This window comes from Schistocerca americana, chromosome 4 (assembly GCF_021461395.2).
Source record: "Schistocerca americana isolate TAMUIC-IGC-003095 chromosome 4, iqSchAmer2.1, whole genome shotgun sequence".
In the NCBI taxonomy this organism is placed as follows: Eukaryota; Metazoa; Arthropoda; class Insecta; order Orthoptera; family Acrididae; genus Schistocerca; species Schistocerca americana.
Window position 1 is genome coordinate 581240641 of NC_060122.1, and position 26727 is coordinate 581267367.

The 26727-nt window shown below is 43.2% G+C and overlaps 1 protein-coding gene across 1 annotated transcript in view; it reads right to left on the reverse strand.

Annotated features, from left to right (window-relative positions):
* Positions 1-26727, reverse strand: part of LOC124613625 (nephrin-like) — a 715499-nt gene that overhangs the window by 92807 nt on the left and 595965 nt on the right. The window contains exon 6 of the mRNA XM_047142340.1: positions 8221-8372. Within this exon, the coding sequence (XP_046998296.1) occupies positions 8221-8372 (152 nt within the window). The remainder of the gene's footprint in view (positions 1-8220; positions 8373-26727) is intronic.

A 26727-nucleotide genomic window follows, 5' to 3' on the forward strand; every position in this document is an offset into this window, starting at 1 on the left:
CCTCCTCGTGACCACTGCGCCAACAGTAGAGGCTACATTCTTTCCTAGTCTTTCTGCAGTATCGTAGAAGAATCATCAGCATCTCATAGCCCTGTTACACGACCTCGACCAAACTCAATGGGTTATTGATATTGGCGTCATTGCCGCCTTAAAGTCATTCTTGACCAACTTCAACTCACCATGCCTAATCTCAAAGGTAACTAACCCTCACGACCGTTACAGCATGTATTTAAAGCAAACCACATTTGAATCCTCATAGTGGTGATACCAGCATAAGTCTTAAGTGACTGGCCTGAAATTTCAATAGACATCGTCTTTCATATCTATAAACAGACCTATCATCTTTCATTTATGTCGCACAATTCCTTCGTGGTGTTGGTATTTGTTTCCTTTAGTGTATTTTTGGGACAATGCGTTCCAGACAAAAAAGGGAAGTGCGTATTTGAATATCCGTTTATGTATATAGCTTAGAGACGTCGACGGGTTCCTCAACATACTCACTTCTTATACTCTTTCCACCACCAGTTTATGCAGTTATTCCAAACGTTGGAGTAAGGGGATGGAGTACACAGGTGTTCTATCACCAAGGTGACACCAGTGATTTACACAACCTAACGACAGCTTCCACAAACGAGGAGCGAACTGGGAATGAAGACTTCTTAAGCCACTTAAACTGAAGTATCGTAATTCGTTCTGCATGTTTTTTATTCCTTCTTCAAAGAGTAAAAAATCAGTTACATGCACTACATTATTTTTCATCAATCCTGAGTTTGGAAATAGCACCACCTGTTTCCAGAGTAATAAGAAGAGGGATTCGTATTGCTATCAACACTGGGATACACACCGTTTGTTTTACTGAGCTTTTGCTTTATAAGAGGCGTTTGGAATTTAATTCAGGGTATCGGCACTAATTTTTTTTATGTATGGTTGTTAGAAATAGATATCGTCCACTGCCAGAACTGACCATCAATTATTTATCCTTTCACTGATTTATCGTGTTCTTGTGTGTTGTCACGAAGGAAAATTTCCATGGACTTGGAGATAATTATTGAATACATTAACAAATATAAACAGTTATTCAAATCTGCACTATCTGTAAACTGCTAAAAACTCTTTTTGTGTATTCAGGCCGAATTTACAATCGAAAACCTTGGAGGAAAGCTGCTTACTGTAAAAACCTTCCACTTATTCAGTTACAGTCAATTGCTGCCATTTAATCTTACTGACAGCCGAATATCTACGTGTCCACATTTATATTACGATACCATACGACTGGTGTTATCCTGCTTGGAAAAAAATTCGCAATATCGTTCGAAACTAGTGGAGACACACTCGAACTCTACTCTTTACCCAAAAGCTGGTGGGAAAAAAGGCTGGGACGTAAGGTACTATCTTTATTCTTTTTGATGGGCAATACGTTCAAGTGATGAGATGCTGGTGTTGGAGACAGCTTACCGCTGAGGACAATATCTATTGTTACTTAACATCAGAGTTCGCTACACACTCCTGCTCAAAAACCACGCTGCAGTCCAGGTAACCGAAGCCAACATACACTACCATAACTCATGAAAAAGATGCATCACAGCACTAATTACACTTCAAAATTGTTGTGAAAAAACCAGCACTTGTAATTGACGTGTCATAATGTAACGCATGTACTATGAAAAATGTCCTAAAAATCAGCAGAGGGGGAGATTTGATCGTGCATTCTCCTTGAGAAGCGTCGACAAACTGCTGAAACTCGAGGCCCACTCACATCCTTCTCTCTTTCCATCCATCCACATACGTGGACGACACAGGCTTTTTCAAACGACCAGCCGCTCCACACAATGCCTCGTGGCAGGAAGTGTCCGCTGACCGCCTTGAGGCGATGGTCCTTAGCCAACACAAAAGCGTGTATAGTGGAGTAAACAATAGGAGATAAAAGGATGACCGCATCAAGCGCAACTTGTTCATCTCAAATATAGCGACACGTCTCCCACATGCCACTCCGTGGTCAGAGTGTGGCTGTGGCCGGCGACCACCCACTGTAGACAGCCCCCCCCCCCCCCCCCCCTCTTTCCCCAGCAGTCCACCTTTGTGCGATGGAAAACAGTTGTACTTACCGTCAAAGAAATTCTTTCTTGCAATCAGCTAAACGTATTTTTTGGAAAGATAGAGCCCCTCCATAACAACAACGAAATTCCGGATGACGCTCCAGATGGGTTTTTCAGAAGCCGGGTGCTATGGAAACAGGAAGTCTTCCGCCTGAAGTGACCAAAGCCTCACACCACAGTGTCTTCACCACAGACGGCTCCAGCGAGCACACTGCTGGGCGTCCAATGCTATCGACGCCGAAAAAGGCTACACATATTGTAGAGTGTGATGCTGTCATCCTTCAGAGTAAAACCATGATAAAAGGAGACTATCCCAACCGTTGGTTGTTTGTCCAAAGGGACAACTGCGACTTCTTAAGGAACTCAGCCACCACGCCTTTCCGAGCACTGGACGGTGGCATCAACGTGACTCCTATATTAAAGCAACTATATCACGGCAATAATAAGTGTCCTCTTTCCAAGAAAATAACCACAGGCCATTTTCTTTTAGTTTTATGAGCAAAATGGTATAGTTTTTATGTTCAACTGCAGGAGACAATTCACATCTCATAATTTTGCGACATCCAGTGAAGTGCACTGCCACCCACTACATATGATCAAGTGTGTTACTAACATTTCAGACACGTAAAATGACAGGAGACAATACAATCTTTCACGCCATTAGCTCACATAGCTGAAAATAAACTCAATCGTTTCACGTTCGACAACAAGAAGCTATTATTCAAAAGGACGTAACGGTTTTGTACACTATGGCAGTGATCATTTTACAGTTGCAGTACTATGTCATACAGGCGTTCATGAAACAAATCGTGAGCACCTGTCTTGTAATGTAATCTCGTAAGATTTTACCACGCACCTTTTCCATGACATCAAAAACAGTTACCATCTGCATGTTCACATTTGACATTTTTTATGCATAACACACCACTAACGACATGCCTAAAATTTCTGTCATACAACAGCAGGTTCTTGCGTTCTAGTTTTGCAAGACAATTGATCATCACTACCGTTTCTCGCCATCAACTCGTATGTCTGAGAAACAACCCGCCATCATTTCTAGATTGCACAATGAGCTATAATTCAAGTGGTGTCTACTTTATAATTGGAAGTTATGATGTATGAAATAACGCCAATTTTTTTTAACACACAATCGTGGCCATAATATTAAAAAAACAGTCATGAGTCCACGAGAGTAGAGACAGCTGATTTCGATTAATCTTATGAGCAAAATCGTTGCTGTTTTGAGGGAACTATAAGCATCCAGACTTTAACCAGTTATAGCACTCTTTCTATCACACTTCCCCTACTACTACTAAGTATATTACTTCATCAATAACTGCATGCTGGCAATACGGAAGAATACTGAGCGAAAACCAATGCTGGGTGGACATTTCTCATAAGTTTTTCCTTTCACGTGGTACGACTGTGTCTTAGAAAGAGAGGCGTAATCGATCTATGAGCCGCCATAGGTTAAAAACATGATCGTAACGGCTATGTTACTGACACATGCGGTATTGGTTCTACAGGTGCTCACTAGTATCGCTAACGATATCCATGTTAAAATCTATACAAGCCATATAAATTGAGGTATGGCATTATCTCCGACTGAAGTGGTTTTTCCACACAAATACCTCGTCACTGAATATAGACCATGATCGCTGGAATGCGTATTAATACACCAACAGTGCTGTTAGACGTTGCCTACGGTGCTAGCTCGTTATAAAGTCGCTGTGTTTTTAACATCTGGCTGCTTGTAGGGGGATTATGCCTCTCTTTCTAAGACACAGTGGAACCACGCGCAGGGAAAAACTTATGAGAAATGTCCAGACCAAAACAAAGTACACTAACCTAACTTTCCTCTTCTGCATCTAGACAGTTTCCTTGTGCTGCGGTAAGCACTTGGGCTTTCCATCCAGTAGAACTATGGTTTGAGTACCAGAAATGTCACTGCCATTTTCATTTCCCGCCAATTCCAAGTGCCTCTGGTGGTATAATTCTGTTAGTCGGGCGCTCTTGGGCTTTCTGGCCAGAGGGACCAGGGGTCGTGTCCCTGAAAGGGCACTGCCAGTTTTTATTTCGCGCCAATTCCCGGTTTGGTGGTGGTGGTGGGGGGGGGGGGGGGGAGAAGGGAATCAGCACAGTCCTGGGACAACGTAATTCCCACCAAAATTCGAAATTCACAAACCAACCGGTGGTGGGGGAGGCTGGAAAGGAGGGACAGGGGCTGGGGCCCACCTGTAGGCTGAGAAAAACACATGATATTATCGTGGAATGGGGGAGGACCTAATCGGGGACGGGGGAGATCAATTGATCAATTTAATTTAATTTAATTTGCCTATCAGTTTCATAGCAAAAGTGTCCTGTTGCCGCCAGGTCCCAACTACTGCTAAGGCATGACAATAGAAAATAAATTTCGGTTAAAATACGGTGTACTAGTCCCTTATTTTGTCCACGATATTTAACTATGAGGTGCTTGGAGCATCTTCGCAGGTGTGGGTAAGCAGCAACTCTCTAGACAAAATGTAAGATTTGCAGACTTGTTGAACGACAGCTAAAGCCCGTTAGTAATTATTGACATTACCTGCGAAAGAATCCATCTACACATACTCATAGAAAACTGTAATATATGTTCTATGAATTTGACTTTAACGGGCAGCGTGCAATCGGAACATAGCCACTTGAATAAAATAAACGAATTTGAAAACAGTGCTAGTAGATGGGTTTGCCGCATGTTCATTTAGTACGTCCCCTAAATGAATTATTAGTGGCCCTGTAAAAGAGAACACTGGCTGCTTTGGAGCTCTGCAAACATTGTATATTTGGTGGAAGGAAGTCAGCCGGCCGGAGTGGCCGTGCGTTTCTAGGCGCTACAGTCTGGAGCCGAGCGACCGCTACGGTCGCAGGTTCGAATCCTGCCTCGGGGATGGATGTGTGTGATGTGTGATGTGTAGTAAGGTTTAATTAGCTCTAAGTTCTAGGGGACTGATACCTCAGAAGTTAAGTCGCATAGTGCTCAGAGCCATTTGAATCCATTTGAAGGAGGTCATGTGACCCGCCACCGCTGACCTAGGTCATGGCAGTGAAGTGGTGTGTGTCTGCGTCATCATGCTGCATAGAATGAACATAATAGAATGGGTCGACGTGGAGACGTGACAGAATGGCAGTCTATCTCACCCTATTTCCGGGAAAACATTGAGAGGGAAAATGCATACAATGGGGATTGGGAATTAGATACCTGGTAGAAGGCCTCTCTCAAAGTGTCACATTAAGATGCCCGTCTTTGACGGGCCAGACATCGCGTAAACTTGAAAGTAGCTGACTAGAGGCGAATAGTAGGGCCTGTGGAGAAGTGGTTTTGCTTCTTTTGAAATAACGCAAGGTGCTGGGTGCACAGACGGCTCAATAAGATGTTCAACCCGCACTGTGTCCCTCTTACATCTGAGTGGCATCAATAAAAACCTTATCACGAATGTCATCAGACAGAAGAATGTGATGTTTACATCCGAGTGGCATCAATAAAAACCTTATCACGAATGTCATCAGACAGAAGAACGTGATGTAAACCACTTGATGCTTTTCTGCAGTTTCTTCGAAGCACAATAAAACAGTATCCTCAAAATTTTGTGAAGTTAAAGGTTCTCCTTCCGCAAGTGCTACAGTTTTATTGCGTCATGAACATCTCAAATATGAGAAACGCCTTTTTCTTCTATACGACATAATAATGACTGTACATGACGTTTGGTGTGTTATCGGTGGTTGCATGTGTAATCTCACAGTTTCGTCTATAGTTGCTACGTCACGTTTCCTTATCTGTAAGTATTATACCTGAAGGGATTGGACAAAAATGTGGAAACAACTCGAGAAACGCATTATTGAACAGAAATGCAGATTCTAGACCAGCCTGCAGGTCCCGATGTTACATTTGGTCACTAACAGCACCTGTGCAAAGTCCTTAATACTCTACAGTTCTCAGTCGTAGTGAGAACAGTGGTCTGTGTAGTTGTGTGTGCATTGTGTCGGAACTAAATGAATTCTTACGTGGCCAAATTGTTGGTGCTCATATGGTGGATGATTCTGCAACAAAATGGTTCAAATGGCTCTCAGCACTATGGGACTTAACATCTGAGGACATCAGTGCCCTAGACTTAGAACTACTTAAACCTAACTAACCTAAGGACATCACACACATCCATGTCCGAGGCAGGATTCGAACCTGCGACCGTAGCAGCCACGTGGTTCTGGACTGAAGCGCCTACAACCGCTCGACCACAGCGGCCGGTTGATCCGCAACCAAACTAAGCGACGTGTTAGTCACAATATGGATGACAGTGTGCAATGAGTGATCGCGACAGATGGCCATTGAAGAGGAGTGTTTAGAAACATAACCGGATGGCAGCTACAAAAGTCACTGCTGAATTTAAAATCGCAGTGCGAACTCTGTCAACACCAAAACAACAGCAACAGATGAGTGATTCGAATGCCCGTAATAGGAAAACGTGCCGAAGCCACAAAAGAAAGATTACGGAGCAATTAAAGTAAGTAACATGGTCGGATTAGTCTTGTTGTACACTTTTTCCAATTTCTGGCCGAGTTTATGTCCCAAGGGAGAAACACAGATGGACTTCGGTGAGGATTTGAGCAGCAATGCCGTGGTATTCCATAGGCAGCGTGATTACTCCGCAAAGGTCACATTACTATGAAGCTTTATAGGATCATTTTGGCCTGCGAGATCCATCCCTCGGTACAATATTTGTTCCACAATGGTGATGCTATCTTCTACGACGACGCGACCCTATTCAGACAGCGCAAAATATCCAGAACTAGTTCTGTGAGATATGAGATGAATTGTTGCATCCTTTCTGGCCACCACAGTCATCAGATCTGGATAGTGTAGAGCCATTGTGGTCTAATTTGCAGAGAAGGGTGAGTGATCGCTATCCAACTCCATCATCGTTACCTGCCCTTGCCGCTATTTTGCATTACGTGTGGTATAATATTTCCCTGAAAACCATGCAGGACATCTTTTTATCCATTCTGAGACAACTGGAAGCTATTTTTAAGGCTAACGAGTCTCCCACACCGCATTAGACATGTTTATGTGTTTCTTGGGTTTACTCATATCCATCCACCGTAAAATAATGTTAAACCATTGCCCAAATCATTTATGTTGTGATTTTTCTGTACACCGTATGTGATTTTATAATTACAAGAGCTGTTTGCGATAAGGTTCAATACACGCAAGCCAAAGGCCACTTTATAAAAGCAGTGCATCTCTAGCCTGGAGGTAGTGCTGTGATGTTTAGGGAGTGTTTTTCGTACAGTTGTATGAGTCTCCGCTTTTAGGTGACCGTAAACATAAACCAAGACATTCATTTCAAGATCCCGGTGACCAAGAGTTGAACTTTCATGTAAACCTTAATTTGAGTACGATGTGGAAATTCCTATGGTCCAAGATAGCAACACTGTTGATAAATTACCCAATAGATTCGCATTCTGCGACTATACTTTGACGTCAGCTGTTCGCGAACCCGGATTTCCCTCTTATAGCGAGCGGTCGCCTTAATCTCGTCGGCTACCGAAGCGCGCCTCCAAGACTGATCCAAACCCTTACCTAGTCATTGTGCTTCATTTTCCTCAGTCATGACTGCCCTTATGCTTTCATAATTCCTGACTCTCTCACTGGGAGATAAATATTCGTAACTTTAGCCTGTCAGCGCACGGATACATATTGAGTGCGTGCATTTCTGGACACATATTGTGAAGATACAGACACTATATATATACAGACATTGTAACCGTCTAAAATGCTGATCAAGTTCCTTGCCCGGATGACACTCAGGTACCATTTCACATCTCGATAGGCCTGCGGAATCTCTCGATTTTAATCCCGTATAAAATGTCTGGGACTGTTTGGAACAGCGGATGAAACAAACTAAACAACGTCTCACGTGTTAGGAGCTCCACGTACGGGATCTAATCACAACTGTCCTCAGCTTGATATGGTGTACATTAAGAAATTTCTGAACTTCTCGTCGAAATGCGGCTATTATTTTGTCCAACGCACGTAGTAGATTGCTCTGCATTGTGACTTCTGTTGAAGAGCAGAAAGTGTGATGTGACTCACCGTCTCCCTGGTGTTGCGCAGCTGGACGCCGGCCTTCCACCAGGAGAAGACGGGCGGCGGCCGCGTGCCCACCGCCTCGCAGTCCACCTCCACTGGGGCGTCTGCTGACAGAGGCCGGTTACGGCCGCGGATGCGCACCGACAGCGGCCGAACTGCAAAACACACGCATTCAGATGTACCCCCACCGTTCTAGCAAGAAGGCATTTACACTTACCATGAACTCACCTTTTCTTTATCGCCACTGTGTGGAAGCCCTAACGTCTTCACCACTTCTCATTGTGGTACTATACAGGGTGTTTAACTAAAGTGTTACATTTTCCTGCAGGACATGGTTGTTCAAAACTAGAAGAAAAGTTCCAGAAACCAAATACCTGCTGAGATGTGGGCCGCTTAACTTGTTACGGCGTATTATTTGCAGACGAAGAAGAATTCACAAGAGATGGCATAATAAATCGTTACTACACGCATGTCTCGGCAGGTGCAAATGATTGAGCAATCTTGTAGATGAGACATCAGGATCAATGTATGAACAGGAATTGCCAGTGAACCACAGATAGAACCATACTAAAACGAATTTAACTTCGTCTGAAAGGCGTCGTAGGACCCGATGATACCGACCGATCACCGTGTCATTCTCCAGATAGGTATCACTGGATACGGATACGGAAGGACACATAGTTAGCACACCGCTCTCCCCACAGTTTTCAGTTTTCGTAACCGGAGCCGCTACTTTCCAGTCAAGTAGTTCCTCAACTGACCTCGCAATGGCTGAGAGCAGCCCACTTACTAACGGCTCTCGGTCAACCATCCAAGTACTAGCCCAGCCCGACAGTGCTTAACTTACGTGATCTGACGCGAACAGGTCTTACCACTGCGACAAGGCCTTTGGCATAGAACTATAAACTTTGCCAAGAAGGGTAACAGGCGTGTACCACCGAACTCTGCACCATGAATTACCAGCCTTATTTGAGAACGTTACCCTTGCCGGAAGATAACTACTTGCCACCGCACAGTTTTCTATGGATCGTGCGAAAGTGAGTCACAGCGACGTTTCATGAGCAATGGATTTGTCGAAGAAGACGAGTTGGATGGCCTCCCCACTCATCACCCCAAAATCTCTTTGAAATGTGGCTATGGCGACATTAAAATGCATTACTGTATTCCCAACCCATCGACGATGTGCTGACGTTACAGAAGCGAGTGTCCAATGCATAGGACGCGATTCGAATGGACCGAGTATTCTAGAAATAGTACGTGATCCACTGTGAAGAAGGGCTGAAGCCTTTGCCATGATATATGGTAATTATGTGAGCTCAAAACTAGGGGGGATAGGTCCGAAAAAATCTCACCAAATTTCATTTAAAGAGAGGTTTGAGGAAGGGGATGGGTGGAAATGAAAATCAGATTTTAATTCCGAGAATATACGTTATAATAATGGATCACTTTGTTTTTTATTAATCCCGAGCATAGAAATTATTGAAGTGCACACCAGTATTTGTGGATTCTCTGCACTTAACTGAATACTTTCCACATTTGCATGCCCGGGATTCTCCAATTAGAAACAAGTGCTGCACAAGTGTTCGATTTAATTCTGATAATTCCCTGCCGCCATCGGTTGAAATCAGTGCGTGTCAGTCAGCTGTGATATTCTGCAAAGCATAGAACACCAATGTTACTGTGTTAAACACGAACTTTCCTCGAAACTTTTACAATGCACATGTTAAATGGCCTGCCGTCAAGTTGAAACACACGTTCGTATAAGAAGACAATCGTTGTAGGATTAAGCTAAGCTGAAGTTCACTTATAAGAGTTCTCTCAGATACCACATAAATCAAGAGACTGAAAAGCACGTAATCATAGCGTTCGAAGGAAGATAGAAAGACCTTTGTCGTCCATCTGAAAAATAAGTGAAGGTTTTTGAGTATCCGTCGATAGGGTTAATACTATTTTCGAGGAGCCTTTTTTTTCGTCTGCCTCTCTGTTTGTCGATACAGATACTATTTGTGGTTGACATGATTAAAATAAAATGTTTTTCATCCCACATTATAAGTAAAGTGTAGTACAGTTTCTAAATCTATGTACTACACTTCTGGGTAAAACAGAGGTGAAAATGATAACTACGTTTAAGGTGCACTATAACGAGTTTAATTAAATTGCTTATCTTGAAACCTGTCAAATAACAGTGAATATACACAGGATGTCCATTATTATAAAGGATAACGTTTTGTTTCATAAAAATAATTCCGAGTAACCTGAAAGGTATTTTTAGTGGTATGAAACTGAAACATGAACGTATCAAATAAATCTGTTTAACAATTACAGGGTAAATTTAACGTAAGGTGAAGGGGGCCTCCCACATCGCACAAAGGGATAGAGAGGAAGGGGAGGGGGGGGGGGGGGGTCGGGTAATTCGTAATTAATGGGTCTCCAAACTACGAGCAGCATTGTTTTAGTGTCTGCTTCTAAGTAAAATGCAGACGGTAATGAGAACACAGATTGGTCCATACATGAACAGGTATTGCTTTCCGGACACCCCACTGTAGGAAGTTTTCTTCTATGTCTGACGAGTAGTGCCCCTTCCAGATGGCGATTGTCGTCAGATGGGACTGTTAGCCTCCACGACTTTTTTTTTGTCTTTACTAGAGAGGACAAGGATTTTGTGAGTATGTGAATCACGTGTGATAATAACAGGGCACTTCAATTGATCAAACTAAATATTATGATCACAACCCACTCTAGACTGAATGCCGCATGTTGGTATGTGACGCGTTAAGGAGAGTAGGTCTGCAAAAGGGGACAGAGACCAAAGGGGGATCATTCTAGCGACGGTGCGAATCGCAAGGGGGAAAATCCACTAACGTGAGCGACTTTGACGAAGGGAAGGCTCTTATGGCTCGGCACCAGGGAACGAGCATCTCTAAGACAGTGAAGCTGGTCCGTGTGCTACTGTCATGAACATCTGTGGAATGTGATTGGAGTAGTAGGCGACAAGCTATTGGATCGTCATGCCACGTGATAGAAAGTGGAGGTCCAAGGCTTGCCCGCTATGTGAAGTAGGTTAAGCGGTGACCTGTGGAAGATCTGATGACAGTGTACAATGCTGGATCAAGTGAAAGAGTTTCGGAGCACATCGTTCAGCTCAAATGTTGAACATGGGCTTCCGCAGCAAACGACCCTTACGAGTTGCCTAATGACCCAATACTTTGTCGCTTACGACTGCAATAGGCACGGTACCATCGAGATTGGACCCGGATCAATGAAAAATGGTTGTGATGCTCAGCCACAACATTATCAGGTAAGACTGCAGCAGCATCAGGATCATCGAAATTGGGCTGTGGTGCAGTGAAAACACGTCGCCTGGTCGAGAGAATCAAATTTCTTAATACACTGGGCTTGTGGTCGCGTCCGAATACGTTGTCATCCAGGAAAATGACTGCTCAACGTAAGTACAGCACCACGGACACAGGTCTATTGGAACAGTATTATGCCACGGTTGATTTTCACTTGGATTTCCATGGGATCTGTAGTAATAATCGAAGAAAATATTTCTTTTTGTGGTATTAAGGTTGATACGTACAGGCGTCATCAAAGTGAGTCGGTCACTGAATTAAAACCGCTTTACACAAACAAACAAAAATGGTTCAAATGGCTCTGAGCACTATGGGACTTAACATCTGAGGGCATCAGTCCCCTTGAACTTGTTGTTGTTGTTCTCTTCAGTTCTGAGACTGGTTTGATGCAGCTCTCCATGCTACTCTCTCCTGTTCAAGCTTCTTCATCTCCCAGTACTTACTGCAACCTACATCCTTCTGAATCTGCTTAGTGTATTCATCTCTTGGTCTCCCTATGCAATTTTTACCCTCCACGCTGCCCTCCAATGCTAAATTTGTGATCCCTTGATGCCTCAGAACATGTCCTACCAACCGGTCCCTTCTTCTTGTCAAGTTGTGCCACAAACTCCTCTTCTCCCCAATTCTATTTAATACCTCCTCATTAGTTATGTGATCTACCCATCTAATTTTCAGCATTCTTCTGTAGCACCACATTTCGAAAGCGTCTATTCTCTTCTTGTCCAAACTATTTATCGTACATGTTTCACTTCCATACGTGGCTGTACTCCATACAAATACTTTCAGAAACGACTTCCTGACACTTAAATCTATACTCGATGTTAACAAATTTCTCTTCTTCAGAAACGCTTTCCTTGCCATTGTCAGTCTACATTTGATATCCTCTCCACTTCGACCATCATCAGTTATTTTGCTCCCCAAATAGCAAAACTCCTTTACTACTTTAAGTGTCTCATCTCCTAATCTAATTCCCTCAGCATCACCCGACTTAATTCGACTACATTCCATTATCCTCGTTTTGCTTTTGTTGATATTCATCTCATATCCTCCTTTCAAGACACTGTCCATTCCGTTCAACAGCTCTTCCAAGTCATTTGCTGTCTCTGACAGAATTACAATGTCATCGGCGAACCTCAACGATTTTATTTCTTCTCCATGGACTTTAATACCTACTCCGAATTTTTCTTTTGTTTCTTTTACTGTTTGCTCAATATACAGATTGAATAATATCGGGGACAGGCTACAACCATGTCTCACTCCCTTCCCAACCGCTGCTTCCCTTTCGTACCCCTCGAATCTTATAACTGCCATCTGGTTTCTGTTCAAACTGTAAACAGCTTTTCGCTCCCTGTATTTTACCCGTGCCACCTTTAGAATTTTAAAGAGAGTATTCCAGTCAACATTGTCAAAAGCTTTCTCCAAGTCTACAAATGCCAGAAATGTAGGTTTGCCTTTCCTTAATCTAGCTTCTAAGATGTGTCGTAGGGTCAGTATTGCCTCACGTGTTCCAACATTTATGCGGAATGAAACTGATCTTCGCCGAGGCCAGCTCCTACCAGTTTTTCCATTCGTCTGTAAGGAATTCGCGTTATTATTTTGCAGCTGTGACTTATTAAACTGATAGTTCGGTAACTTTCACATCTGTCAACACCTGCTTTCTTTGGGATTGGAATTATTATATTCTTTTTGAAGTCTGAGGGAATTTCGCCTGTTTCATACATCTTGCTCACCAGAAGGTAGAGTTTTGTCAGGACTGGCTCTCCCAAGGCTGTCAGTAGTTCTAATGGAATGTTGTCTACTAACTGGTCCTTGTTTCGACTCAGGTCTTTCAGTGCTCTGTCAAACTCTTCACGCAGTATCGTATCTCCCATTTCATCTTCATCTACATCCTCTTCCATTTCCATAATATTGTCCTCAAGTACATCGCCCTTGTATAGACCCTCTATATACTCCTTCCACCTTTCTGCTTTCCCTTCTTTGCTTAGTACTGGGTTTCCATCTGAGCTCTTGATATTCATACAAGTGGCTCTCTTTTCTCCAAAGGTCCCTTTAATTTTCCTGTACTCCTAATGAGATAAGCCTCTACATCCTTACATTTGTCCTCTAGCCATGCCTGCTTCGCCATTTTACACTTCCTGTCGATCTCATTCTTGAGACGTTTGTATTCATTTTTGTCTGTTTCATTTACTGCGTTTTTTTATATTTTCTTCTTTCATCAATTAAATTCAATATTTCATCTGTTACCCAAGGATTTCGACTAGCCCTCGTCTTTTTACCTACTTGATCCTCTGCTGCTTTCACTACTTCATCCCTCAGAACTACCCATTCTTCTTCTACTGTATTTCTTTCCCCCATTCCTGTCAATTGTTCCCTTATGCTCTCCCTGAAACTCTGTATAACCTAGGGTTTAGTCAGTTTATCCAGGTCCCAGCTCCTTATATTCCCACCTTTTTGCAGTTTCTTCAGTTTTAATCTACAGTTCATAACCAATAGATTGTCCTCTTCGGTAAAATATTCCGGAGGTAAAGTAGTCCCCCATTCGGATCTCCGGGCGGGGACTACTAAAGAGGATGTCGTTATCAGGAGAAAGAAAACTGGCGTTCTACGGATCGGAGCGTGGAGTGTCAGATCCCTTAATCGGGCAGGTAGGTTAGAAAATTTAAAAAGGGAAATGGACAGGTTAAAGTTGGATATTGTGGGAATTAGTGAAGTTCGGTGGCAGGAGGAACAAGACTTCTGGTCAGGTGACTACACGGTTATAAACACAGAGTCAAATAGGGGTAATGCAGGAGTAGGTTTAGTAACGAATAGGAAAATAGGAATTCGTGTAAGCTACTACAAACAGCATAGTGAACGCATTATTGTGGCCAAGATAGATACGAAGCCCACACCTACTACAGTAGTACAAGTTTATATGCCAACTAGCTCTGCATATGACGAAGAAATTGAAGAAATGTATGATGAAATAAAAGAAATTATTCAGATAGTGAAGGGAGACGAAAATTTAATAGTCATGGGTGACTGGAATTCGAGTGTAGGAAAAGGGAGAGAAGGAAACGTTGTAGGTGAAAATGGATTGGGGCTATGAAATGAAAGAGGAAGCCGCCTGATAGAATTTTGCACAGAGCACAACTTAATCATAGCTAACACTTGGTTTAAGAATCATGATAGAAGGTTGTATACATGGAAGAACCCTGGAGATACTAAAAGGTATCAGATAGTTTATATAATGGTAAGACAGAGATTTAGGAACCAGGTTTTAAATTGTAAGACATTTCCAGGGGCAGATGTGGACTCTGACCACAATCTATTGGTTATGACCTGTATATTAAAACTGAAGAAACAGCAAAAAGGTGGGAATTTAAGGAGATGGGACCTGGATAAACTGAAAGAACCAGAGGTTGTACAGAGTTTCAGGGAGAGCATAAGGGAACAATTGAAAGGAATGGGGGAAAGAAATACAGTAGAAGAAGAATGGGTAGCTCTGAGGGATGAAGTAGTGAAGGCAGCAGACGATCAAGTAGGTAAAAAGAAGAGGGTTAGTAGAAATCCTTGGGTAACAGAAGAAATGTTTAATTTAATTGATGAAAGGAGAAAATATAAAAATGGAGTAAATGAAGCAGGCAAAAAGGAATACAAACGTCTCAAAAATGATATCGACAGGAAGTGCAAAATGGCTAAGCAGGGATGGCTAGAGGACAAATGTAAGGATGTAGAGGCTTATCTCACTAAGGGTAAGATAGATACTGCCTACAGGAAAATTAAAGAGACCTTTGGAGATAAGAGAACCACATGTATGAACATCAAGAGCTCAGATGGAAACCCAGTTCTAAGCAAAGAAGGGAGAGCAGAAAGACGGAAGGAGTATATAGAGGGTCTATACAAGGGCGATGCACTTGAGGACAATATTATGGAAATGGAAGAGGATGTAGATGAAGATGAAATGGGAGATACGATACTGCGTGAAGAGTCTGACAGAGCACTGAAGGACCTGAGTCGAAACAAGGCCCCCGGAGTAGACAACATTCCATTGGAACTACTGACGGCCTTGGGAGAGCCAGTCCTGACAAAACTCTACCATCTGGTGAGCAAGATGTATGAAACAGGCGAAATTCCCTCAGACTTCAAGAAGAATATAATAATTCCAATCCCAAAGAAAGCAGATGTTGACAGATGTGAAAATTACCGAACAGTCAGTTTAATAAGCCACAGCTGCAAAGTACTAACACGAATTCTTTACAGACAAATGGAAAAACTAGTAGAAGCTGACCTCGGGGAAGATCGGTTTGGATTCCGTAGAAATACTGGAACACGTGAGGCAATACTGACCTTACGACTTATCTTAGAAGAAAGATTAAGGAAAGGCAAACCTACGTTTCTAGCATTTGTAGACTTAGAGAAAGCTTTTGACAATGTTGAGTGGAATACTCTCTTTCAAATTCTAAGGGTGGCAGGGGTAAAATACAGGGAGCGAAAGGCTATTTACAACTTGTACAGAAACCAGATGGCAGTTATAAGAGTTGAGGGACATGAAAGGGAAGCAGTGGTTGGGAAGGGAGTAAGACAGGGTTGTAGCCTCTCCCCGATGTTATTCAATCTCTATATTGAGCAAGCAGTAAAGGAAACAAAAGAAAAATTTGGAGTAGGTATTAAAATCCATGGAGAAGAAATAAAAACTTTGAGATTCGCCGATGACATTGTAATTCTGTCAGAGACAGCAAAGGACTTAGAAGAGCAGTTGAACGGAATGGATGGTGTCTTAAAGGGAGGATATAAGATGAACATCAACAAAAGCAAAACGAGGATAATGGAATGTAGTCGAGTTAAGTCGGGTGATGCTGAGGGTATTAGATTAGGAAATGAGACACTTAAAGTAGTAAAGGAGTTTTGCTATTTGGGGAGCAAAATAACTGATGATGGACGAAGTAGAGAGGATATAAAATGTAGACTGGCAATGGCAAGGAAAGCGTTTCTGAAGAAGAGAAATTTGTTAACATCGAGTATAGATTTAAGCGTCAGGAAGTTATTTCTGAAAGTATTTGTATGGAGTGTAGCCATGTATGGAAGTGAAACATGGACGGTAAATAGTTTGGACAAGAAGAGAATAGAAGCTTTTGAAATGTGGTGCTACAGAAGAATGCTGAAGATTAGATGGGTAGATCACATAACTAATGAAGAAGTATTGAATAGGATTGGGAAGAAGAGAAGTTTGTGGCACTACTTGACCAGAAGAAGGGATCGGTTGGTAGGACATGTTCTGAGGCATCAAGGGATCACCAATTTAGTATTGGAGGGCAGCGTGGAGGGTAAAAATCATAGGGGGAGACCAAGAGATGAATACACTAAGCAGATTCAGAAGGATGTAGGTTGCAGTAGGTACTGGGAGATGAAGAAGCTTACACAGGATAGAGTAGCATGGAGAGCTGCATCAAACCAGTCTCAGGACTGAAGACCACAACAACAACAACAATCTATCTGATACCTTCTAGTATCTCCAGGATTCTTGCATGTATACAACCTTCTTTTATTATTCTTGAACCAAGTGTTAGCTATCCCTAGAACTTAGAACTACTTAAACCTAACTAACCTAAGGTCATCACACACATCCACGCCCGAGGCAGGATTCGAACCTGCGAACGTAGCGGTCGCGCGGTTCCAGACTGAACCACCGAGAACCACTCGGCCACGACAGCCGGCTTTACACAAACACATACGGTCGGTTAAATGATCGCAGATCAGGGCTATAACACAGTCAGAACAGGAACGTCGGTCATAAACAGTGCAGGATCAATGCGCAAATTCAGCAAATCGACTGTGCGCTCAAAACTCAGAACAAGAATTCCTCCGTGAACGCGGTCGAGCTGGAAACCCTTTTCCTCGGTTTAGCAGTTAATATTTACACGGCTTCCTTAGTCACTGATTCCTGACACGTTGGGATTAACTCTCGTACATTGTGGTAACATTTACATAGGACAAACAATACGCACGGTATAACAGCGCGCACCGAACGCCGGCGACTCATACGCCTTCTACTGCCCAACAAATCTGCTTTGACTGAGCATTACATTTCTGCAGGTCATTCCATAGATTACGGGAATGTCGTTATACTGGCAACATCCTCGTAATACAGGAACTGAGTGGTCAAGGAAGCCGTCGAAATAAGATCCAACTCAACAAATCATGGAAATTGCTCAGTTCACTTCCGAGTTCCGAAAACAGGTGTGTTCTGAGGCTTCTCTGTTTGTATTACAACATATGCTGCTATATCCTAGCCGCACCCAGTTTTCAGCAGCGAGAACTACAATGTCCGAAGGGCAAAAACCAGTCGCGGCCAGAACACAAGCGAGGACGTCAACCACGCACCTAACCAAGAGATCAAACAAGGAGAGATTCCCATTAACACGTACTACTCAACCACGATATTATTGTCCTTGGCCGTTATCAGAAACACGTGGTGACGTTACAGTAAACAAGAACAGTGCTGACTCAGAGAAATGCATCGTATTGTCGATGCCTTCAGGTCGGTTGTTCATATACTATCAATCCTGATAACGCGCTGACACGCGAGAAGACGACGAAGTACTCTTACGCCCAGTACTAAAGTGCTGTGATTGACTAACACGCGTCTAAGCGACCGAATATCCGAACCAGAAGCTCTCTCCAGTACGCATGACATGAGGACCCACAGTCGGCGGGCGTCGTAACCTGTTCGCTGGCTGCCAACGTCGTTGCTTCCGCGTCCTCCGTTGCTGTGGCATTATTTGCAGGCGCAGATAACAAACATACCATCAATTTGATGGATTTTCTGATTTCGCTTAGATTGATAGTGTTTTATGTGTGACTGACATTATTGTACTGACGTCTTATCTATGATGCGCGTGCGTTTACTCCACAGTACATCATTGTGGGAAGTGGTTTTTAATTCAGTCACCGACTTAGCTGGGAGACAGCTATCCGGTTATGAGCCCGAACAACAGAAGAAGAAATCTTCCTGTCCCTGATACGTGCCAGAAAGATGAGGGAATGTTTGTAAGAATTTGAAGCCATTTTGACTATTTTGCGACCGTGACCGTCTCAAGAAATATGTAAAGGTTTTTTTTATTTTTTTTAGCTACCGCTACCAGCCACAAACTTCGTCAACTATCGTATTACTTACTTATTTACCGACATGTTCCGAGGTAATACCTCATCATCAGGCTAAATGGCATTACAAAAGCAACTTTACAATAAGTCCATACTGATGTTACATAGTCTTTTCGTAAATGCTGTGATCATCCAGTGGAAGAAGAGAAAACTTAGTAAGAGATGATGTCACTTTGGAGGCTGGACTGATGTTTGCACGAAATTGTTTTGTAGCGGTCACTCACTTTTTTCTTTTGGCGAGGCAGCCTCGTTGTGGGTCGCGGGGTGCCTCCATATCTGTGGCTCCCCTGGTCACTGTTCACGAATTGTCACTGACATAGCAGTAACTTGGAAAACGATCATAGACAGTTCTGTAGTGCAGTGGACAAGATGGCAGACGAAATACAGCTGGTTTTGATTTGACTATCGATTTGTCGATCTATGTGGTGTCAGACGTTTACCTGTCTTCGGCACGTCTTGTTATCATATTACAGATGTAGGTTGACGAAATACATTACAAATTGAGCACCTATTACAATATTATTGGACACATCATGAAGTAAACTAATTTATTTTACATATTTCTAAACTATTGCTGGGGCTAGAGTGAAACGAGTGTCATGTTAAGTATTTTCTTGTTCTAGGAGTACTGTAGTGAAATTGGAAAAGAAATGTGAATTTTTTAAGTTTGTCATTTCATTCAGGATCTCGTTATTCCCCATGTGGCCATGGATGAATATTTCCATTTCTTCCAAGATGTCCATTTTCCAGCTCTTTTCTAAGTTATGTAGTACTTTGAGATCGTCGTCTTTTGTAACACTGTGTCCTGCTTCATTTATATGTTTCGCTATAGCCGATTTATACGGTTTGCCAAGTCTGAAACAGTCAATGTGTTCTTTAAAGCGGGCTTTAAAATTTCTTCCCGTTTGGCCAATGTAATATTTGTTGCAATGACTGCATGTAATTTTATAAACTCCTGCTTTGTTAAGTTTCTCTGTAGGATGTGAGATGTCATGTATCAGTTTCTTTTTTAAGTTGTTATTGGTGGCAAAGGTGATCCTGATATCTGTTTTTTTAAACAGCTTGGCTATTTTGTCTGATATGACACCTAAATATGGTAATGTTATGTACTTGGGTTTTTGGATGTTGTGTGAGGAAGCTGTGTCACATAGTTTGTTGTAGATGTCGTTTCACTTCAACTTATTCTTAAGACTGTTGCATAAAAATACTTTCCTTCAGTTAAATGAAGTTCGAGTTGAAACACACTGCATTGTCATACAGCCCTAACAGGCAACACTGCGTGTTAAAGGCATGTGGCAAAGTTGAAAATATTCCCCTTCAGATAACGTATTACACGATAATCTGTGCTACAAGTACAGGACGAGAAATATTGAACTTTATGAAGAAAGAAAAGCCCAGATCCAAAATGCAGTCCCCAAAGTGCTCCTCTAGGACATCAAACATTCTCGTGCTTCGATAGGTTCGAGGTCAGTCTTGCATGAACCACATCTTGTCGAAATCAGTGTCACTTTGAATAATGGAGATGAAATCATCTTCCAAAACCTTCACGTACCGTTCGGTAGTCACCGTGCCACACCGATTCTTCTGTAACTGGTCATCGCAGACCACACTGTCATCCGCTGAGGGCGATAGACTTCTCGATCTCGAAATTCAGATTCTCAGACTCCCCAATGCGCCAATTTTGCTCATTCTCGAGACTATCCAAATGAAAGTGGACTTCGTCTCAGAAGTTATGACGATTTTTTTCATGTAGTTCAATAGTTGTCACCCTGTTCATTGTCACAACGTAAGAGAGTACCGTGGTGCCAGTACTACGAGGTAGTGGAATTTTCTCTGCAAATCACACTTACCCATTAGATAGAACTGAATCGTGCAGGAGCCACGTGTAGTCAGGTAACAATGTGGTTTCCGCTGTGTACAGTTCTAGGCCACGAGAGCAGTTCACGTATAGGCTGCAGGAACTGGGTGCCAACGAAATGACCTCTCCCAAACACGCCGGGTGCTACACGTCGCTCCGTTCTCGCCTGTGTTATCGGTCGAACAAGTGGCGGACGGGTCGGAGCACGAGTGCACCGTATCTCAATTAAGCGATCGCTGTCGCTCGAGGGCTGTGCGACGGCCGGGACCACCGAACCCCATAAGCAGTTAGCGGCATGAACAACGAGCGCGCAGGGGGTTAGCGGGCCTGGAGCAGATGCGTGCAGTAATTGTGAAGAGCGGTAACAGACGCGCGCGGCCGGCCCGCGGATAACGCTGAGCTACGCTAATATTCGTAATGCGGCTCGATTAGAGCGGCGAGTCTCTTCTGGCGAAACGGCTGCCGTCTGCGGTGTGGCCCTGCCGCGTTGCGCGAAACAGGGATCGCGGAACTGAACTCCAGGTGTGCTGCTTCGCCCCTGATAATCCTGCTCCCCTCTAAACATTGATCGCGAAGTTAATGCAGACCTCAGTCCAGTTGGTAACGGTATTCTGTGTCTCATGTGAAACTTGTCGATTGATTTAGGAACGGGCACTCTGTAACCAACACGGATTGGATTCGGTTCTGGCTGACCTGCGTAATTCGTTAGCAACCTCATAGCGCGTTAAGCTGTACGAGTAGAACAGGGCAGCAGGTAAGCATCCAGGCTTGGACCCAGTTTGAAGGAGGGGTCAGAATCCCCTTAGAATGCTTTGAGTTTATATTTTTACCAGTGAGTACCCGAGATTTCCTGGTATGTATTTATTGCCCTCTTCCTTTAGTTCATCTTCTGCTTCTCCCTCTCTCTGCTCATCACACCCCTCACCCCACTTTGTCCATCTCCTCCTTCGCCCCTTTTTTTGTCAGTCTGCTCCTTCCTCCCCTGTCCAGCAATTCCTTCCCCCTCTGTCTGTGTCCTCCTCCTACCTATAATTCCATTTCTTCCTCCCCTTCTCTTTGCCTGTCTTCTCTTCCTCCTTCCCTCTGTCCATTACCTCCGGCCCCCTCTGACCATATCTCCTCTCCTCCCTCTATCCATCCAATTCTCTTCCCTTCTCTGTACATTTCCTACTCACCTGCGTTTCCAGAATGAGATTTTCTCTCTGCAGCGGAGTGTGCGCTGATATGAAACTTGCTGGCAGATTAAAACTGTGTGCCTGACCGAGACTCGAACTCGGAACCTTTGCCTTTCGCGGGCAAGTGCTCTACCAACTGAGCTACCCAAGCACGACTCACGCCCCGTCCTCACAGATTTACTTCTGCAAGTACCTCGTCTCCAACCTTCCAAACTTATCAGAAGCTCTCCTGCAGGAGATACCGACGTCGTCGTCGCACAACACTTTACAAAAATATAGAAAACATCGAACTAACAACAACAACAGGCGACAAGAAAAATCGCATTCCAGTGAAGAGTGTTGCAGCAAACGCGCTCGTTGATGGACCATCTGGTTTCTTGGATGTAGTCTTAATTTTAGTTTGGACATAAACGTTAACTTCTCTCATGGGAATGGATGGTTGACAGTTGCTATAGTAAGAGGTGGTAGCGGAGTTCCAAGTGTACCTGGACTAGAAAGTTTTAATGAATGTAAAGCTTGGAAGGTAGGAGACGAGATACTGGCAGAAGTAAAGCTGTGAGGACGGGGCGTGAGTCGTGCTTGGGTAGCTCAGTTGGTAGAGCACTTGCCCGCGAAAGGCAAAGGTCCCGAGTTCGAGTATCGGTCCGGCACACAGTTTTAATCTCCCAGCAAGTTCCACCTGCGTTTGTTTATCTCCTCCTCCCCCTCTTTCTGCCTATCTCTTTCTCTCCCTGTCTCTGTCCATTTTCTCCCTTTCTCTCTCCGTCTCCTCCCCTCCCCTCTCTCTGTCCATTTCCCCCACCCCTCCCTCTGTCCTCCTCCTCTCCATCTATGTCCCTCCCCTCCTTCATCCTCACTGTCACTTCATTTCCTCGTCACACTTTTCTATCCACGTTGACACGCTCATCCGAATAGGAGACTGGTCGTTCTTACGCCAATGTATTTCTCTCCAGAGTTTAACTAACATGTGTAGAAATTCAGTTGAAATCGTTCCAGGGACTTTGATGAGCTTTTAACCCGCAGCTTTGCCCACGTATACATATGTGCACTTATACTTAACGTATATCACACGTATTAGCACACACATTTAACCTGCATCTCAAGTGAATTTTGCCCTGCAGTTTCATTTTGACACAGCTCAGGGTTTATAACGTCGCACATCTTAAACTACGTGCTGTAAACAAACCACCCTCTCACAGATGCTGTTTTGCGACGTGTATGCAATGTCACACTGATGCAAACAATCATCGTCTCCGAATTGTTCCTGTACAGTACACAGTACACAATCTTGTGAAATGTGTTCATATCCTTGTGCATTTAGGAATTGTATTGAGCATAATACAGGGAGCGGACTATAAACTCTAAAGACACCCACATGCCGTAACACCACCTATTCCGTACTCCACTATTAGTACCATACATGATGGCCCGTAACGTTACGAAGAAACCTTATATCGGATTGCCACATGGTCTAGCGTAGTTCGTCACGCCAAATCACTCGTTTCCAGTCATCCATGGTTCAGTGGTGTCGCTCTTTATACTGCCTCAGGAGATGCTTAGCACTGACTACAGCAATGCGTGGTATTTTAACTATTTTAACGCCTTACGCACAGACAATGAACTAGCAGGAATGCTATCACTTTGTAACTCATGAGTGTTTCCTTCCCTCGATTTTTTATAACTGCTCTCTGCAATGGCGATCATTCGTATCCTCCATTACATTTAATCCGTCTGGTCTTGATTTAGCTGTGTTTGTTCCTTCGCTTTTCCGGTTCACAGTCACATCACCACCAGTCGATTTGAGTACACGCAGAAGGTCTCTAATGGGTATGCGTTCCTAGTGACGTCCAATTACTTGCCCATGTTTGAAGTCACTAAATTTTACTGTTACTGCTGCTCTGTTGACAACAAAATACACCCCGCCTCCTCTTATGTTGGTGAGTCCGATCGTAGTTGTTAGCTCCTCATTTCATAGATGTTTTCAGATACTTTTGATCAGGCACTGTACCTGGGGTAAGCTAAAGGCTTTCACCCAGAGTCAGCACCTGTCCACAAACGAACTTTGACAACGGAGAGACTAACCGATTGGAGTTCCTGACAGTATATTAGCTATTTGTGAGTCCTATGAAGAGGCCGTGGCAACCTTACACAGTCATTCTGGGAACCTTACACAAATAAAAGAAGAAAGGTGTTCCACACCCAGGAGGATTCCCTCTTCTATAGGTCTATGGAATGAATAATTAATCTAATCTAATCCAATCTCTAGGCAACAACCCACTTAGCGTAATGTCTGGGTCAGACACGTCGACTTAATGTTGTCCCACATCAGCTCGGCCTCAGTTGTTTACGATCTATCACAGGAGCTACTTGTACTTGGACGCTGTAGAAAAAACTGTCGGAATTTTACAGCACTTAGGACGAATATCTGCACTGCCAAGAAAACACGATCTTCGAATCTCGTGGAAGCCAGCCTTTTTATTATGACTGCTGTTTGGTATCTACGGAAATCGTAGGCATAGTGAATGGCTGAGCCATATGGACTTCCTTGATGTGCAGATTGTACGAGAACCTATTTCGAGTTATCCACTATCACGTGGGGTTTTTGTATTGTGTGTATTAGGCATAATTAACCTCCACTGTTTCTAAGATTAGCCGAGTGGTCTAAGGCGCTGCAGTCATAGACTGTGCGGCTGGTCCCCGCGGAGGTTCGAGTCCCCCCTCGGGCATGGGTGTGTGTGTTTGTCCTTAGCATAATTTAGGTTAAGTAGTGTGTAAGCTTAGGGACTGATGAACTTAGCAGTTAAGTCCCATAAGATTTCACACAAATTTGAACATTTGTTGCTAGGAGGCGTTTATCGGTAGTTACAATCGCTTAGTTCTTTCTATGCCTTTATTTTTTTGTAAATAAATTGTCTTTTCTGGTTGAAATGGTATCTTTTCGAATAGAACCTGACACGCAACCAATACCAACTCTTCGGTAGTTGGAGCATTTCATTTAGCCTGCTCATAATTGATAATCATCAGTTTCGAAAATGGTTGAGGAATGTTTTATTTCCACCTTTTTTATCAGGAGACACATGAAACAAAAAACATATTGAACCGGACGCACACTGAGGTGTAAATAGTAATCTGAGTGAAATGGCGATGACAGGGAAAGCTTTTTTCTTTATTTTTCTTAGTCGTTTGAAGCAGCGCGACACGAATTTGTCACCTGTGCAAACCTTTCCATCTCAGCGTAGCATCTGCAAACTACGTCCTCAATTATCTGCTGGAATATATTCTGATGTCTTCCCCTACATTTTTACCCCGTACATTTTCCTGTTGTAAAATGGACGTTATTCCCTGATATCTTGACACATGTCATACCACTGCGTGCTTTTTTTCTTGTCATTCTTTTCTATATATTGCCTCGCGCTTCTATTCTGCAGAGAACGTCCTCCTCATCTTACCAGTCCACCTAATTTTCAACACTCATCTGTAGCACCACATCTCAGATGCTAAGTTTCTCGGTGTTCTCATTTCAGCTACTTCTCACAATTTTCGTCTTTCCTCAATTTACTCTCAATCCATATTCTACACTCCTGCAATTTTTCATCTTTTTCACTGGGATAGCAATGCCGTCAGCCAATCTTACCACTGATGTGCTTTCACCTTGTATTTTAACCTTCCTTACATTTCCGTCATTGCTTCTTCGATGTAAGAAGTGAACAATAGGGGCGAAAGATTGCACCGCTGTCTTACATCCTACTTAACCCGAGAAAATAGTTCTTGATGTCCCACTCTCATCGTTCCTTATTTACTCTTGTACGCATTGTATAATCCTAGTGTTTCCCTATAGCTTACTGTTACTTTCTCATATTTTCGAACGTCTTGCACCATTTTACACTCGAACTTTTTTCCAGGTACATTTTCGACAAATGCTGCGAAACCCTTCCATTATCAACCGCAACGTCAGAATTGTCTGTCAGGTGCCTTTACCTTTCTTAATGCCAAACTGATCGTCATCTAAAAGATAGGCAAGTTTATTTTTCGTTCTTCTCTATATTATTCTTGTCGGCACGTTGGATGCAAGAGTTTTTAAACTGATTGTGCAGTAATTCTCGCACTTGTCAATTCTTGGAATCATCGCAATTTTGTGGATAATCTTTTTTCTGGGAATCTGATCGTTCGAAGCCGCTGTCAGACATTATACAAACGAACGTATATAGTCGATTTGTTGTCAGTTCCACACTTCTTTGTAGATTTTTTTATGCATGTACTAGCTGAGAAACCGGAGCTTCCCTGGTACTTATTTATTCTAACCTTTTAATAGTTCATCTTCGCCGGCCGGAGTGGCCGTGCGGTTCTAGGCGCTACAGTCTGGAGCCGAGCAACCGCTACGGTCGCAGGTTCGAATCCTGCCTCGGGCATGGATGTGTGTGATGTCCTTAGGTTAGTTAGGTTTAAGTAGTTCTAAGTTATAGGCGACTAATTACCTCAGAAGTGAAGTCGCATAGTGCTCAGAGCCATTTGAACCTGTTCATCTTCTTCCTCCTCTCTCTATCTCCTCCTTTCCCTCTCTCTCTGTACGTGTCCCCCAACTCCTTCCCCTCTTCCTCCTGCCCCCTCTCTGTCCATCCTCCCTGTCTCTGCTCTTCTTCTGATGACAAATTCCATTACGCAGGTCACTCTCTTCCCTTGCTGAAGGTGTGACATCGTCTGAATGTAAAACACAATTCAAGTATTATAGAAGACTTGTATGATACTTTGCTTTCCAATCTCGCAGTAAACCGTCAAAAACGTGTGGGTGAAACGTTACATCGTTGTCTGATCCGCACTCCAGCCCCTTCCACCCTACTGCCATTTCTGCATTTATACTTAACGTAATTGTTGTGTTTTCGTATAAGTTTCTTAAGGTGTTTATTAAATGGAGAGGGTAATCTCTTTCATTAATTATGCTACACTGTTTTTTTCTACTAACTTTACCAAAGACTTTTGTTTC